Here is an 18,087-nt window from a genome sequence, read left to right as displayed (position 1 = left end):
TCCGTAAGCACTGCAAGAAGTGCTTTGTAGCACAAATGCATTTCCCATTTGAATATCAAATTCAGGTAACCTCAAGATCAAATAATTAAATAACTAAGTGAAATTTTGAAACTAATGCTGAAGTAGTGGAGTTTATTTTTGTATTCTGCAGACTGCGTCCTGCCATACCTCTGGGGAATGGTTTGCCGTTCCATTTCAGGCACATGTGTTTTATTGACAGCAGAGAACCTGTATGTCTTACTCTTGCTACCTGCAGTATAGAGCCAAGAAAACCTGTCACAACAAGCCTATACGCAACCTTGCAAGTGTGATATGCCAGATGTATTTGTCCTTCCCAAAACAGAGCTTCCACAGCATTCATACTTTGTTTTACAAATACATAGATAAAATTATTTAGATATGAAAATTAGTTATTTTATTGTACATAATACAAAATATGGTGCTGCCAAACTGCAGGTGATTAATACCAATGCCATTAACTTAGAGCCGATTGATTACATGGTGGTTCTGTGGAAGGCTGGGAACTCCAGCTCCTGATGAGTTTTGAAACTGAGCAGGAGTAGAGAGGTAGGAGCTGCTGCTTCACCTAAGCGCTTCTCTCATTGTACCCCAGATCAATTAGGTTGAAAGGCTGAATTTTCTCTGTATTAGGAACTCATCAAGAGCTTTGAACCCCTTACCTTACACAGAAGTAAGATTCAGATGGAGTTTCAATATTTTCTTCCTGGTATGAAAAACTGTCTCTTTTATTTTTTTCCCCTGTCTCCAAAACCATGTCCCTCCAGGCAGCTTCTGCTGTTGCTTGTCTGTGGTCTTTGACACATGCCATAGATTGCTGTTTCTACATTGCATAATTAGAGGTGACTTGATAACAAACATATTAGTAATTTTACCTATAACAGAAAAGTCAGCAAATTATAAACATAAAAATTAATTTAGACAGGCATTAGATTCATTAAATTTTTTTGAATAATTGTTGCACCATTTTTACATGGACCAGGTCTTTTTTTTCATGTTTTGGGTATTGATATGAAATGAGAATGTTAGAGAAATATTTCTACTGGGAAGCTATAAAGTCTGCAAAGAGTTAGAAGAGAACAGAGGTGGCATCACAAACTAAGCTTGATATGATCCTAATGTAAAAACAAGTATAACTAAAGTACACTAAAATAGGAAAAACTCCTTGTCCCTATTTTATAGAAAATCTTGAAATAGATAAGAAAGAGTTTGTTTTGTTTTTAAAAAAGCATGTTTCTTACAGTATCATGCAGATAAACACCTCCACTCCACTGTTAGCATCCAGCTAAACTACCTACCCCAGAACTTGTTCACAGAATGCTGGCCTTTTCCCAGAAAAAGTCTATAGAATTGAGTTTTGAGGTATGCAGAGACCTAATAAAGAAGGATCCAAGTCATTATGAGAATACCACATCACAGAGCGTACTTTGTTCCTTTTTAAAATTTGCCTGTCACTTTGCAAAATTTACCAACTCAGCAGGTCTCCCAGTCAACAGAGTAAGTGAAGTTCTTTTGTGCCATGCATTTGCCTTGGTAATTATTCTGAAGCAAATTGGTACATTTGTAGTTCTAATTTTATACAGCTACTTAACTAATTACTGCTGTCAGTAGCAATTTTTATCTGGTAGTAATGTTCAGCTTAGCTGCGTATTACAGCTCCAGTGACCATCTCGTAGCCAGCATATTTTATGGTTCGACTTAAAAAAAGAAAATTGCAGGTACCTGTTTGAATAGTTGATTGAAATCCCATAGGGTTTTTGTAGTTTGTTTTTGCTAAACATTTATAGTACTGGCCGGAGTAAAGTCATTGACCCGCTTGGGTACCAGCTGTTTAAGAAGCTGCCACGTTTGTAAAAGGCAGGAACATCAAGCAAGTGCTGCTTTTGCTCTTATTTAGAGACCCTCATTAAATTATCTAGAGACAATAATCAGATAGCTGCTGTTCAAGTTAATGGCACCTCTGAGCCCCTGTCAAGAGAGCTTTATTTAATGCGCAACAGACCTGGAGTGGTGCAGGTGCCATTTCAGGCCCTCATTTAATTTAAGCTGCTTTAGTTGGCATGGCAACTAGTTGAGACATCTGGGAGACATTATGCTCGGGATTGAGATTTAGGAGGATTTGTGGCGTAGCAAAACAAAAATCTTATCATAATAAAGTGCAGAGTAATGCTTTTGGATTTTTTTTTTATATATATTTTACATTAAAAATGAAATGTAAAGATTTGTTGCAGCCATAAGGTAAAAACCAAATTTTAAAAGGCTGGCCTAAATATTTAAGAGGGCGTTTGCAAAAGAAAAAAGGAAAATTAGAGGACAAGAAATTATAGTGCTGCAGGGCTAGGTTTTTTCTTTGAATTCTTTATGAATGCAGTTTTAATTTGGGGGTTTTTTTGATCAAAAAGTTGGCAATATTTAATTTATAAAATTAATTTTTATGTGGTGTGCTGATGGCAGATGAACAATTTGGCTGATGAGGATTTCGCTGGATAGGGTTTGTGGATCAACAGATGGAAGGAGAACATTGAATAGGTAGAGATGAAAGAAAATATAAGTTTTCTCTAGATTGTTATAAGTGCAACTTGACCTGTGCCAATTAATTGGTGATAATGGTAAGAACAAGTAGAAGTTTCTGCTGAAGCTGACTTGCTTACTGTGTTGCTGAGAGATAAATATCTTAATTGAAGTCAGGGTTTGCTATTGTATTTCAGACTTGAAATGTAGCAGAGCTGGTTATAAAGAGCATTGAACCAACTGATGGGCTCCTACAGGATAATGGTGAGATTTAAAAACAAAACAAAACAAAACCCTCAACGTTGACCTAGTTAGCTTTGCTTTCAGAGGAAAGGTCAGGACGGCACACTTGTAAAAATACCACCACCAGGTCAGTGAGTTCATGAAGTTACCGGAGCTCGTGCATGGCAGATGTGGAGGACAAGTAGAACTGAAGCGTGTAACTTCCCCACGCACAGAAAAACCCTGATTCTTTCTGCAGAGCAGCAGGTAAACCTGTACGCGCTCCAGCATTCAGAGGAGGGCAGCTGAGCTGCTGCTGCTGCTTCTTACAGCTGATCGGTTTGTATTTTTGGAAGGCAGAGAGCTGACTACTGCTTTACCTTGAACTGTGAATGAACTTGGTACACCAAGGGAGATACTAGACTGGGACCCAGGAGATGCAGTTTTTATTTCTAACTCTCTCCTTGATCTTTTGCATGACCTTGGCAGTGTGCACCACCTCTCTGCCGCAATTTTGTCTTGTTCTGAACGTTGCAGGGCTTGGTGCGACTCGCAATGTTTAATGCCTGATGCAGGGGTCTCAGTGAGACATTTGAAAGCAGTTCAGTTAACATATGGCTACTGTGTTTTACCTTCTTCAGCCACAAACATAGTAATATCAGAGATTTTCGTTTCAAATGTGACTGCTAAAGGTATCTTTTATATCAGTAATTTCTTAATTATCAAGCTTATTTGTTGTAAAAGTTGAAAATTCTCAGTACTGCAAGTTCAATCCTTCTTGAAAGTTGAGGTGCTGTGGTTTTGCTTTAAACTCTGTTCTGAACCACAGCTCCAAAATCAAAACTTAACTTACCAGTGTTGTTGGTGAATGAAGCGGAGTATAGCAGAGACGGCTTCTCAGTTCAGCAACTCAGTAGGCTCTTCATTGCTGGCCGCAGTAAAAGCTGTCTGTTGCTAACTGTGCTGTACAACTCACGGGCAGCATATGTCTGTAGTACCCCGAGTATTTATCGTAATGATTTTTGCATGTTTTTCATTACTTTAACGTATTCAGGAAGTTGACGCTTTGATATTGATTTGGGGGGTTAAGATATGCTGCTTGTGTCTTCCATATTTCTTCATTTTTGAAACATTGTACTTTTAGTGCTTCCTGAATAAATAAAATACCCTTCTTAATCCACACGTTACCTTTGTATAAGCCACAGCGTATACAGCTCTTCATATCTTCAAGTATTTGTGCAAATTATCAGTGAGCATGACTATTGCTGTGTTCTGCATGTCTATGAGTATGTGAAATAGTGGTTTCTGTTTTTTTTTAGTTTTTCCTCCAGATACAAGTTTGGGTGGTTTTTTTCTTCTCCTGTTATAACTCAGAAGAGGTTTTATGACTGGGATTTGTATGTGTGTGTATATGATGCTCGGGAAGGTAAAATAGTAGGTACTGGGTAGGTTTAGAGAAGCATATGTATTTTTAAAAGTCTGCATTACTGATTGTGTAGCAACCTGTAAGGTACTTTTGAATAACTGACTTTCACAGGCTTGCACTTGCCAGTTTGTCTGGTTAAACCATGTTGATGTATGTCCACTACGAAGATGCTACTTTAGTTGTTTGTAATTTGTGTCTTACCAATCTTAAGGAAAAATGTAAAGGTTTCAAGATGACATTAATTATATTAAAACTTTATTTTGTTTTCTGAGTCGTAATTTGACTTTGGAATAATTTTGTAACAACTACCTTAATGCAAACGCTACTTTATTGAGTAATCTGTTTTCTTTCACAACCCATTTTTTTATTTTCATTCTTGTAAGATTCTGGAGACTTGACCTCTGAAGAAGCTTTATTCATTTTTACTTGATAGCTCTGACCTGTAAGAGCTCAAATTCCTAGGAGTTAGAGTAAATGTTTCAAGAGATTATGTGCTGTACTTTCTGCTTTTGCCTTAACTAATAAATTGAAGATATGTTGTCACTGAATTGATGCAGAGTGACCTCCATAAGATTATCGTCTCTCCTCAGCCACTCAGCTCGGATCATGTCAAAGTTTTTCTTTACCAGATTTTGAGAGGTAATTTTTCTTCTTTTAAATTTAATGAAAATTATGTAGTAGTAGTATTTTTTTTTCTGTTTCTTAATGTTTATTCTCAAGACATCCTCATCTTGAACAAGTTTCCCATGGAAACTTGTTCTTTTAATTTCATATTATGAATGAATAGCAAACATTAATTATTCTAGTTATAAGAATATGGCAGCCCTGCTGCCTTCCATCACAGTCACGGGTAAAGATGGCAAGACTTATGCTTCAGCTGCAAAAGCTTTTTCAATGGACTGTGAGAGTCTTAACGGGGGGTGGTGTGTGTTTTAACAGTCCTCCAATGCTTTTTGAATCAAGGTACAGGAAAGGCACCTTAACTGAGCCAAATTGATAAATACGTGTAACTATACCCACTTCAGGTATTCTAGACAACAGTCTGGTTTAAATTTTTAATGGAACAGTCCACTAAGGTTTGATTTTTAGCTAAAACAATTGCCATAATAGTAATTTTAAACTTGATTTTTTAATTTTTTTTTAGTCCATTTGGAAACTTTTATCCAAGAAATGAGATTATTGTGCTTGTCTTTTGAACATCTGATCAGTGTTAGTCCAGTTGCTTTTCCGTTGGCTTTATTTGAGTATTTTCACTGGAATAAGCTGAAAGTAAGCAGTCAATTTTATCTGGTAGTAAATAAATAGTAGAATGTATTCATAAAGAGCAGAGCAAAGAAATATACATTATATCCAGAATTAGTATGGGCTATTCCAGGTACCTGTTGTGCTAGAGAAAAGATTTATACTCATAAAGGACAAAAGGCATTTGTGCCTCTGTGATTACTGAGTTTGATAACTGGGGGAACACTCAAAATGTAATTTTTATCCAAATGGCAATGCAAAACTGTCAGTTAAAGTTTGTTCAAGAGCTATTTGAATTCTCATTCCATTTGCCCAGGCATTTGCCCTAAGCACTTGGTGTTCCCCAGTTTAATGCTATTCTTTATTTTTGCTCTATCTGACCCAACTTGAATTATGGCCATTTTTCCATTTTCCATGCTTTGTCTACTACTGTAGTTCATGTGTATAAGCAACTTCATGTTGGTATACTTTCTTCCACTGTGCTTTTTAGTGAGGTGCTTTCTGCATTACTTTCATTTTCTTAAAAAGATCAGAATTATAGCTTCAGGAACAGCAAAAGCACACAGGCACACAGGTTGTCTGTCTTTCCTAAATGTTAGAAACATCCCCAATAGCTGTGATCAGATGTCCTAAGTTCATTAGCTCTAGCTTTGAATTTTTGCACCAATAAAGTTAAGAAAAGGGCCTAGGCTTTACTGTAATTCAGGCCTGTATTCTCTTAGCCTTGTTTTACATTATCTGCTGCTGGCTTATGAGCTTTTAGTTTGAGAAAAGTGATTAAAAAAAAAAAAAAAGAAATGCAAATTAGCCTGGGTTTAATCTGAGTTTATTTCTGAAGTGCAGCTGTTACCTAGGCAATTGTTGAGTCAAATTTTAGTGCTGCAGAAGTTAAAATTGTTACTGGGAAGCAGAGCATTAAGAGGTATATGTCAATATTCCAGTGTTGTGGTTAGCAGAGTATCCATGTCATAACCATGGAGATGATGTTTTGGGGGGTTTTTTGGTTTGTTCTTTTTTTTTTTAAAAAAAAGGCTGTTTAAATTACTTGCTCTGTCTAGTCTGTATATTCCAAAAGTTTTATCCTTTCATTGAGTGACTGAGTGTATACTAGAGACTGGAAGTTAGAATCATATAAAAAATGAGCCAATGGCAAAGTCTCTGCTGATCAGGAGTTGCAAGACTTTCCAGGAAAATGTTGTCAGCCTTAAAAGTCTTTTAAAAGGAAAAAAGGTATTTATTTTAATTTCATTTAATATTTCAGGTCTGAAATATCTACATTCTGCTGGCATTTTACATCGAGACATTAAACCAGGGAACCTACTTGTGAACAGCAACTGTGTTCTTAAGGTGCTACTTAAATTTATTGAAAATGTACATATGTATATGCTGTTCATTATAAATCAGTTGTTATTTTTTTTAAACAAAAACATTTAATATGAACACTTTTCCTGAAAGTCATTCTGAAAGAAAGAAATCCCACAGATTCCTTAAAAATCATAAATGAAACAAACATCTTCCTTTCCCCTTTTCTCCCTATCTCTCCCCAAATCTATGAAAGCAAGATAGGCATGAGTCTTTCGTTTGACTTGTCTGGGATCTCTTGTGCCCTTAGCAGTTGAGAAAGGCAGACAGTTTCTTCAGGTATATCGCAGTGTTAGTATTCGATGTGCTAGACAAAGTAAAGACCATACCGAATGCCCAAGACTCTTCCATTAACTTCTTAGACATATGAAATTTTGGAGGGCTTAGGCGTGTTGTATAGCTATGCCAAATATAAAAAAAATAAGTTTTGTTTACCCTGATTTGCTGACCATTCTAATTGTGAAAGTTTTGGTCTGTTCTCTTAACCCTTCTGGTTCAAGAAATTTTAAAAAATTCTCAAAGCCAAAGTGAGTAGAAGACTGAATCTTTCTGTAACATTTTGAGGCATATCATGAACAAATGAAATCTGGTTTGGGATGAAATATTCTGTACCAAGAGGTTGGCAACATGTTTTGGTTTTTTTTTAGTGCAAAGGTTTTTTTAATCTTTTAGGTTATAGATATTGCAATGCCAACTAAAAATGTACTGTGATATCAAATAAAATTGTAGAAAGTTCAAATGGATGTGGAATAAAGTAGCATAATTTCTTCCTATTCCCCTTTCCCTTTGCTTATGCAGTTACAGCAGATTATCTGATTTATTTAAATGCTGGTTTGGAATTTCCTGCTTCATTACCAGAAGGTTACCTATTTGAAATGCATTAAGTGTTTTGGTTATTTTAATTTTTTTATTTACCTTCTCAATTTAGATTTGTGATTTTGGATTGGCCAGGGTGGAAGAATTAGATGAATCTCGTCACATGACTCAGGAAGTTGTCACTCAGTATTATCGAGCTCCAGAAATCCTGATGGGCAGCCGTCACTACAGCAATGCTATTGACATCTGGTCTGTAGGCTGTATCTTTGCAGAATTACTTGGGCGAAGAATATTGTTTCAGGCACAGAGTCCCATACAGCAGGTATAATTAAATTTCCCTTTAAAAATTTTTCTACTGCATAATTTCATGGAATCAGTTATACTGATGCATTTTGAACCTCAAACTTGCTTTTGTTTTGCTTGGTTTACACATGGGCAAAAAACCAAGCTACTTTGAAACACTGAAATGATAGCTTCCAGACAGTATTAAAAGTAGCGGTTATTAATGTTAGCTTCTGAAATGTGTATGTTTTTTTGTAATCCCCTGTAATCTGCTGCAGTACCAAAGCCTGCTGTAGCATTTTACTGAGATAAGGTAAAGGTGATATAACTGGGATCAAGCTTTTTGTAACAACTGATATGAGAAAGTAGTAAGTTTTCTGTCAAGATATAACTGGAGATACAGTATTGGCACTCGAACTATTTAAACTGCCCATTAGTAGTATTGTTCAGACTGCTTCATTTTAGTAAAGGTCAAGTGTGTAAGAAGGTATTGAATACTTTTTTATGTTGTATAGCCGTGGCTAAGTATAAAAACATGACACGTACCAGAGTACTTCATCACCATTCCAACAGTAAGCAAGCTAATATAATATACATATATCTGTAATAATCTTGATGTGCTATTTTTACAGTAGATAGAAAATTATGTCTGCAGCAAGATATTAGAGGTGGATGCATTTATACTCCTAAAAGGAGGAACAAGATGTGCTGATAAAAAAATGTTTATCTTCAATGTTGCTAGTATTCATCTATAGATTAGAAACTGCATAGTATTGAAATTGTGACATTACATATATTGATTGACAAGAAGTAAAAACACATTCCAAACTTTTGTTAAAGGTGACATTCCAAAATCTATACTTTTCTTGTTTGTTTATGCAGATAGCATTTTCACGGGTTTGAGAGATATTCACATTAGCATGCTGTTTTCAACATTCGTATATTTAAACTGTTATTGTGTTGTGTATATTTATTTTTTTTAATGCAGTGTCCTGTTCAGTGGTACCTGTCAGTCCCTCCCAAGCAGGGACTTGCTAGTTATTCTAGGCAGCACTGACACCTTGTATGATCACAAAAGGTAGACTTCCTCCCAAAATACACCTCTCTTACCCTTGCGAAGAGACAGCAGAGGAGAAAAGCAGTCATGTAATCAGAGCTACTAGTTAAATTGACCGCTATTCTGTTGCAGTCTCAAAAATATTTATGATCTCCTGTTTTCTAACCTTTGATCTTTTGCTACACTGAAGCTAATCATATATGTGATTTTAATAGCCTTGGCTATTGGCTTGTTGGCTTCTTGAAATTTAAAGTGCAAAGACATTCATCATCAAATAACTCTAGAATAGCATTATGGGGTGGTGTTTTTTTGGGTGGCGTTCAGTGTATTTGATTGAAAAGCTGCATAAAGTTACATACGAGTTCCTAGATCTTCTATGATCCCTGTGCAGTAGAATTGTTTAAGAAGTAATCGCCATATATATTTCAATTATGTTCAGAGCAATTCAGTGCTATTCAAAGGTGGATAGTCTATACAAGTGCCTTGGGCTAGTCAATGTCATGGTCTTTCCTTATATCTGTGCCGTACCCCTTAGTGTGGCCTGCATACCAACAGTGGTTATCCCATGCACCCAGGGGAGTGAGCCAGGACAGCAAAAACTTTCTGATGTCACGTTAGCCATCATCAGGCTAAAGTTTTCCTGGTAGAAAAAACAGGGAAGAGATCATTTTAAAACTGACTGTACTGGAATTTTTAACTCAAATCTGTGATGAAGAAAGTGAATAAAGCTTTAGATTATAAACCAGGCTGGAACTGGTGATTTTGGTATTTTAAACTTTAGATAGTATCATGGTGAAAGTGATGAATATATCTAAGTTGCTTACTCGAGTTATAATAGCTAACTTTTGCTAAGGATTTTGTGGGATTTCTTACAAAGGTAAGAAATGAGATAATCTCTACTGAGACTTAGATAATCAGAAACACTTTAAAATATAGTATTTCCTAACACCTCCTATTTTTGCTTTTTACTGATACTATTTAGCATAGTTAGCATTTTTGTATGATACAATCTTTCTATGTTTGTTTAAAAATACATTTTTAAAGGTGCAAATACAAGTTATTTTTACCTATATGTTCAGAAACATTTAAGACATTTAATTTTATCTTTTAGTGCATCTGTGGTGCAGGAAGGGTAATCTCTGACTTTCTGACTATCTGTGGGAGCAAATGCCTTTCTCTGCTTGCTTTAAAGACTAGTCTGCACACTCTTTTGTCAAAGGCAGGTGATAGAGTGCTAAGTTTTAGCCACCTTCCTAGGTTAGCCAGTTCCTCCAGTCTGATTTTGCTGATTATTACACAATCCTCCTTAAAGATAACTGGTCGCATGCCTGAGACAGTAAGCAGAATCCATTCGGAAGGATCGGAGCGTCAGGGAGAAAGGAGAACCGGGCAGATACTGCCAGCCTGGCATAGCCATTTCCCATTAGCTGTAGCACGTACGTGAAGTTGCATCTCTGGCATGTTGTGCCACCAGCCTTTGACATGACAGCACGCGTGTGCGCAGGCAGGGAGGAGAGGCTTGCTGTTTCACACATCAGCCTACCAAGGGTATGCTTGTTGCTGGATACGGCTTTTGTATGTCTGACTTCAGCGATGTTTACTTGAGCAATTAGTGCATACCAGCAGGAGGGGATTTGAAGAGCGAGGTGGTCGGTGCTGAGGACCTGACACCCCCGTTTTCCACAGTTCAGAGTGGAGATGTGCTTTGGAGTGGGCTGGTCTGGTCGCGCAGGCTGGATGCCCACTGTCGGCTGAAGTACGTTTAGATGTTCTCATGAATGCATCCCCCAGTTAGCCTTAACTAAAAGGAGCCCAGTGCCTGGGCTCTGGGACGCTCGGTGCAAACAGCAAGCAGCAGCTGAGAAGTTAGCTTTGAAAGTGCATTTCTCCTTCTGACCTAAAATAATAATAATTATAATAATGTAATAGTGTAGATTCACTGTATATACCTGAAAGACTTGCAATTCATGCAAATGAGGTCAGTTGAATTCAAATTAATGTTTTGTAACATTTTTTCTATTTTTGCACTGAAATTTCAAAATATATTTTGCAATACTAGAGAAAAATATGTTTAGTGACTGATGACATGCATCTAGATAAATGAAATCAAACCTGTTAACAAAACTCTACTGTGAGTGTATTGGAAATGTATGGGCTAAGACAAGAGAATTTGTATCTTGAGAGATGTTAAACATGAACTTCCAGGAGATCATTATGAAAATTGTTTTCAGTGTTCTTTCTTGTAACCATTAGAATAAAGTGTGTTTATTTATATCCATATCTATATGTATAGATATAAACGTATATTAACATGTAATTGCTGTGTGCTTCAGGAGTAGTTGGCCGAAAAAGACAGGTGTTTATGCAGTCTACGTTCCTTGATACGCTGGTATAATTTATCATATTACTTTTTCTATTTTGTAAACACGTTGATCTTTTATTATATCAGCTCCATGAGTCTGTTTCTCAATTATCTATTTTCCACATCTAAAACCTCAAGGTTTGGGATTTTTTTTCCTGCCTGGTTTTCCATCTCCTTACAAACGTGGGTGCTTGCTGTCACTCCTCTATGAAGTTATGCTAGCCTTGGCCACAGGGTGCCAAGGCAAACGGGAGGACACGTGTTCGGTACCAATTTACGACCTTGCGTGTACCTCGAGGCGCTGGGCAGACTAGTGCTTCTGCTGGAGAGGGGGGAAAGATGGAGAGAACACACCGATTGAAGAGTTACACAGTTCGGCGTGTAAACAGCAATCACATTTCACAAATGTTATACCAACAGTCGGTGGGTGATTTTCATGCGTACAAGGCCTGTATAATGATGATAATGGGTTTATTCTCAGAGGAGAGCTCTGCAGTTGCTCATTAGCGCGAGTGGATGGTGGTCACAAGGGAACACTTGGAACCAGGGTGCTGATCTCACCGCTGACAAGACTTTTTTTTTATTTTGCTTGACTTATACAGAGGGGTTTTTTGTTTGTTTTCATTCACTAAAGGAGTATATGCACACACTTTTGTAGAGGTAAGGTGAAAGCTTGTCTGTTGCTTTCCAAAATGAAAAAGGTGAATGAAATGTCATTTTGTTTAAAGTTGAGACCAGTTTTAAACACGGCATCATCTTTGCTCTTTTTTAGGTAGCTTTTATTTTTCTTGTAACCAGCGCCACTCCTTTGCCTTCCTCTGGTGCTAGACAGATTTTATCTTTTTTTAATGTAGTAAGTTTGTGCTGTAGTTCTGAGGGGGAGGGGGGAGTCCATTTTCTATAGTTTTATTCCTGCTGATGGCAAAATATTTTGTGTAAAGTTGTAGCTGACCTGTTTTTTTGGAGTAATTTTGTGTGGTATATTGGTATGCAATGCTGACATTCAATTGAGGATATTTGGGTTTTAGAATTAGTAACACACCATTAAGAGTACTTGATTTTCTTAATGATGTAAAATTGACTTTTAAATTGCAATAAAATATTTTATTAAACCTGTAAACAAAAAAACCTCCCAAACTTGAAAATCAGCTTGTGTTAGGGCTTTTTCAGTGCAATTACAAATGTTTGTATTTGCTATCTACTAAATGTATATGTTAATAGTTGTAATTTACTATCCATGAAATAGTGGTATTGAACTGATTCATATCTTAAATGTAATTTACGTTACCTTAAAAATCTGCTGTTGTGGTGAAATGTATTAATATATGTCTAAGACCTCAAATTTGTATGTTCTATACCTACAGTTGGATTTGATTACAGACCTGTTGGGAACACCGTCGCTGGAAGCAATGAGGACGGCTTGTGAAGGCGCCAAGGCACATATACTCAGGGGTCCTCATAAACAGGTATAGCTGGAGATGCTGGCCTTTTTTTACACTTGGTCAAGACAATCCTTCAGTCGGCCCCCATAAGTTAGGATTTCCTCTGTGCAGGATACTACTGCTGTATCATCGCAGTGTTTCACATCGTAATTAAATTCTTATGCCATGTTTGTTCATAAATACTTTGTTTGGGTATTTGATCTCAGAGTTGTCTCCGACTGAAAACAGGGTTAAGTTTAGCAAAGGTGGTGGTGGTGTTGCAGTGGCATGGGTTAATGGTACAGTTATTCAAACTACTGTTGAGACAAGGTGGTTTTTCACTAGTAAAGTGCATTTCTGGCCTCTCGTGTATGTATTGTTTGTCTTGTTGACACAGGTAAAAGTCTCATTTTTTGAAGCAACAGTGTTTTGATAGCTATTTTGAAGGAAGATGTTAAATTTAGGTGATGATATTGGCAAGAAACATAAATTAAAATTGACAGTATAGTTCAGAAAGCCCTGGAGGGACTCCTGTACTGACAGGATCGAGAGTGCTAGGAAGTGGAAATCACCCGTTATCCAGATCCGTAAACAGAACAGTCCAGCAGCTCATCACCAAAGGGTCCCCTCACACATCTGTGCAGTGACCCGAGCTGTTTGTGAAAGGTTTAACAAGATATTGAAAACTGACATATGACATTCAACATAACCGAAGTAACAGTTAATTTAAAAAAAACCACACAACCCACAAACAAACCAGAGGAAAAAAGGTAGGATGATGTCATTATGCTGACTGGACAATAAAAAGGGCAAATGAAAGTTACTGTTAATAGATACAAAGAAATGCTTATGCAGGAATCCATAGTGCAGTAATAAAGCAGTATGTCCATCCAATGTAGCCATTTTTATGATTGTTAGATAGTAAAAATTAACAAAATTAATAACCTGTACATGTTAATACATCAGATCTTTCCAGTAGTTAAGTTTGCATCTTTATTTTCTGCATGTTGAAGTAATTTCTCAAATGTCTACTCACCATAATAGTAGTTACCATAGAAATGAGCACTGAATATATATTCTGCTGTATTATTACCATGTGGGAGTTCTGCCTCCTTGGCACTTTTGATTCACTACATCAGGTTGTCTCTATTCCATTTTATGACAGGTTTTTTTTCTTTTAACGTTAATAATAGGAGGATTTCCTTAAGACTTTCTCTACCAGTTTTAAAACAAATCAAGTCTATTTTTTTTGCTGTCACGTGCTAGAAGAGTTGTAACTTTTAAGCATGTAGTCCTGCACTTCCAATTTTTAAGATTTTTTTTTTTTTTTTTTAAAAAAGTTCAATAGTGATTGAAGCTGGGAGAAATACATCACTGTACTTTATATATAAAAATATGTAACAGTATGCAAATACATCCAGATACTTTATAGACTACATTGGTTTTAAATTCGTTCATTTGATAATCATGTGACATTTCCAAAGTGCAGTAATTGTGCTCTTAGTAGTAGTAGTAAGCAAGAACTCTGAAATTTATTTTTTAGCCTTGTTCAGTTTGTTAAACCAGGATGTTTTATCAAGAACTGAGATAGGTATAAGAATGTCTTCTGATTTTCTAATCCCAGTGCTAAGGCTATTCTTGTACAAGCCTCTGAAACTGTGTCTCTTGACCCATTGAATGATGGGAATACTGAAAAGCAAGTGAGGTGAAATGCTGTCAAACGCTTCCAGTACAGATTTAATGTCCTATAGCCGCCAAGTCATAGGAAATAAACTATAAGCAGTTAGTTTTGTGTCTGTTGAGGAAAACAACATTATTTTTCATGGAGTGCCACAGAACCTGAACAGTCTCTGGAGTTGGCGTGCTCATTTGCAACTTGGAAATAAGGGGTTACAGTGCATCTAGTTGATTTCTTTAATGATATTTCTCTGTTTTCAGCTTCAAGCACACTTCATGTCTGAATGCAAATTCATGGCTTTTCATCTTTTAAAGTGGAGATTTTGCTGGTTATAAATAGCTAAATGTTACCAGTTTCTTAATTAGATTAATAGGGAGAGAAAATGAAGTTAGAAACTGGTGATTACTTTGTCACACAAACTATTTTTAATCGATGTAGGTGAGCATAGTAGGAGTTAAGGGGTAAAGCGTTTTGCTGCTTTATGTAAAAATAGATCAATGCGTGAAGTTTCTGATTAAAAAAAAGACCACCCCACCGTGTGTTGGCATAATGAAAATTTACATACTATGTGGACTTCTTTGTCAGTTTTGTATTTAAAAATTTTATTTCAAACTAAACTTAAGTGAATTGATAAAGTCGCTCAACTGGCAGCCCTAGGAAGAGCATCTCCTCCCATATTCCCAGTGTAGGGTAAGGAGTGGTTTGGACCTCACTGGCAGCCATGTGCTGACCCACTTACAAAAGTAAAATGTGTTGGAGTTCCCTCCCTGTTGTGGTCCTTGCATTCTCGGTTATGGAAGAGAGAGATCCAGTATGATGCACCTTACTTGTTAAAAGACCTGATCATTGATTCCATGATAATCGAATCTTACAGCAGTTCAGTTTTTAGCAATTTCTCCCGCCCTTGCTAGTACTCGTCAGGACTGTTTCAGATCTCTAGCTGTGGACCTGAGTGCAGTTTGCCGAGAAAATGCTGGCCTCAAAAGCTGTCTATAACCAGATGATCCTGGAATAGTAGACAAGCTGCAGGCAAAGGGCACAAGTGTAGCAAAAAAAAGTGCATCCTTCATTTGTATTGGACGCCACAGCTTCCGTAAGTAAGGAATGTAATCATATCTTTCTGCCCCAGTATAGGGATGAAACCTAGTTAATCACACTGCTTGGATGACAGTGCTTTTTTCTGTAGATGGTACTTAATAATTAGAAAGATCATATGAAGTTACCAAATATTGTAGCTTTATAGCTATATTATAGCTTTTGCAGTCTATAGACTGAACTTAAAAACTAAGGCCGAGAAGTGCTTAGGGCTATGTTTGGTAGTTCAGGGATAACTTAGAACGATGTCACTGTGGAAGTGTAATTTTTATATATACTGACATTTACAGCAACTAAATAACTTCTGTTCATTTGCTTTGCTGAACAGGTAGAAGCAACAGATGCCTGCCAAATATTAGCATTGCATACCAGTTAAAAGTCTGTGTAGAGTTAATGCAGTTCTGGAAGTGCCATGGATCCATGCAAAGTTTGTCAGTGAATATTGTCCCATAAATATGCTAGCTAGCTTTCAACTGATTTGTTATATTTTAGGCAGAATGTTTTAGTCATTTTTGTCAGCCGGCTAGTATATTCTTCCCACATCTCAACAGTAATTAATCACACACGCTAGTGAAGCACTCTGTATAATCCTTCCTGCCCTAATGGCTCTTCCCAACACCTGCATTCACTAGCCAATATGAATGCTATTTGAATTTTCATGGGAAGAATACAAAGGTGTGTGTGTGTGGCTGCATGCATATGTGATGGTTTATTTCCTTTTTAGATAAAATTTTAAAAAAAAAGAAAAAAAAAAAAGAAATTTTAGGAGTGTTGGACTTGGAAGTAACACACTCCATAGCAGGAATTTTCTTTGCAGCAGTGCCTGGCCTAATATCTTTGGTTGGGGATTTTGATTTCTTTTTTTCAAGAGGTTTGTGGTTTTGCTTTCTTCTAAGTGTGAAAATGGAGACTTCCTTTCCCCCATCTTACTCTTTCTTTTTTCTTTTGTTTTTTTCCCTTCACTTGAGAGGAGTAACTGTTCACTTTTTTTGCAACACTTTATTTACTTTGAAGACTAACTGTAGTGCAGTTTACTGCCATTCTTTAAGCTAAATAGGAATCATGTCAATTAAGCAGGAAAATATTTTACTTGATTTTGGAAACTGACATTGTTGTGGCTTTAAAAAAAAATATCTTTGAAGCTCATTCCAGAGTCTGGGATATAGCTAATCTTTAAAATGAATGGCATATAACATTAACATTATTGTTGATTAATTTTCTTCATTTTGGGCAGCTTGCCCGAAGGCAGTACTTCTTCCCACGTGTTAGGATCCTGGGGACAGGGGTTGTCTTTGCATTTTGCTACTTTAGCATTAACATTTAATTCCGGAGTCAAAGGAGACTTCCAGGCTAGAGAGTATGTGCAGTTAAAAGTTGTCAAATGTTTATATGTTGAGTAAAATCTTGTTTAAATATTTCCTGCGTGTTGAGCCCGATGGCACTGCTGAGGCTGGAGAAGGAGTTGTCTGTACACCCACAGCCGTATAATCCCTGTGCTCCACAGCACGTATTGCTGGGGGATTTGTGCTTGCCTCCTGATCCGTAGCTGTAAGGAAGGTTATGTGCTCGTATTCCCAGAAAGGGCTGGATGTCCCCAGTTTTTAAAATCTGTCTTTACTGGGGTATTTGTACCACAAGGTCTTTTCACTCTCAGCTAAAACTGGAAACTTTCAGAATGGGCAGGCTGTCATGCTTGTGAGCGTTTGTGAGCAAAGCGAGGAAATACAGGAGGAAAATGATCTGCAGAGCTGGTTTTTGTGGGGCTAACCAGAGCAAGAATTGCGATGCTACCACCAGCTTCGGGGTCGTTCCAGCTTTTTTTAACCATGCGGTTCATGCCCCGGGTACCGCACTATAAAACGGGGGGGAGTTCACTGAGCCCCTCTTCCCCCTCCCCCAGACCTTCAAGCCTTGGTAGTTGGCCTATTTATGTAAAATGCTGTATGCCTGAAGGTCATTTTAATTGTACTAGATGTCACTGTCAGTTAGATATGGATCGCCTGGGTAAGGAAAGCAAAATAATCCATAATTTGGCAGTGATTGAGATCAGAAAAATGAAATACTGGAAATGATGTGGTTAATCAAACCCCTGAGCAGCTACAGCTTACAGCAGTGTCTATATAGAAAAGTAAATAAATAAAATATAGGTTTGTCCAGGGATTACCTCTGAACTAAGGAAAAAAAATAATCAATTAGATCTCTATTACAATTGCTGAGTTTTGTAATAGTGATTATTGTCTTGTTGGAAAGCGTTGGGTAGCGCATGTCCTTTTTAACAAGAAGTTTGTCCTTGGTGACTATAAAATAACGCGTGCTGTAACAGTGTTTTCTTGCTGATGGATCTGACAGGACAACTATCTGTACTTTTCTTTCTCCTGTTTGCCCTACAGCCATCCCTTCCTGTCCTATATACACTTTCCAGTCAAGCTACACATGAAGCAGTTCATCTCCTTTGCAGAATGTTGGTCTTTGATCCAGTAAGTATGATTTAAAATTATTCCTAATACTTCTTGTTTTAACAGTTTTTGTTGTCTGCTACTTAAATGAATATTTTAAGTAAAGGACTGCTTTAACTGATTTTCTTCTACATTGTAT

The 18,087-nt window shown here is 37.0% G+C and overlaps 1 protein-coding gene across 5 annotated transcripts in view; it reads left to right on the top strand.

The window, feature by feature from the left end:
* Nucleotides 1–18,087, top strand: part of NLK (nemo like kinase) — a 65,653-nt gene that overhangs the window by 41,765 nt on the left and 5,801 nt on the right. For all 5 annotated transcript variants that reach the window (XM_049801854.1, XM_049801852.1, XM_049801853.1 and 2 more), the window contains 5 exons: nucleotides 4,710–4,816; nucleotides 6,681–6,766; nucleotides 7,710–7,919; nucleotides 12,663–12,764; nucleotides 17,883–17,969. In XM_049801854.1, coding sequence (XP_049657811.1) covers nucleotides 4,710–4,816; nucleotides 6,681–6,766; nucleotides 7,710–7,919; nucleotides 12,663–12,764; nucleotides 17,883–17,969 — 592 coding nt within the window. The remainder of the gene's footprint in view (nucleotides 1–4,709; nucleotides 4,817–6,680; nucleotides 6,767–7,709; nucleotides 7,920–12,662; nucleotides 12,765–17,882; nucleotides 17,970–18,087) is intronic.

This window comes from Accipiter gentilis, chromosome 6 (assembly GCF_929443795.1).
Source record: "Accipiter gentilis chromosome 6, bAccGen1.1, whole genome shotgun sequence".
NCBI lineage: Eukaryota > Metazoa > Chordata > Aves > Accipitriformes > Accipitridae > Astur > Astur gentilis.
Note: the sequence above shows the minus strand (reverse complement) of the source record. Positions and strands in the feature narration are given on the sequence as shown.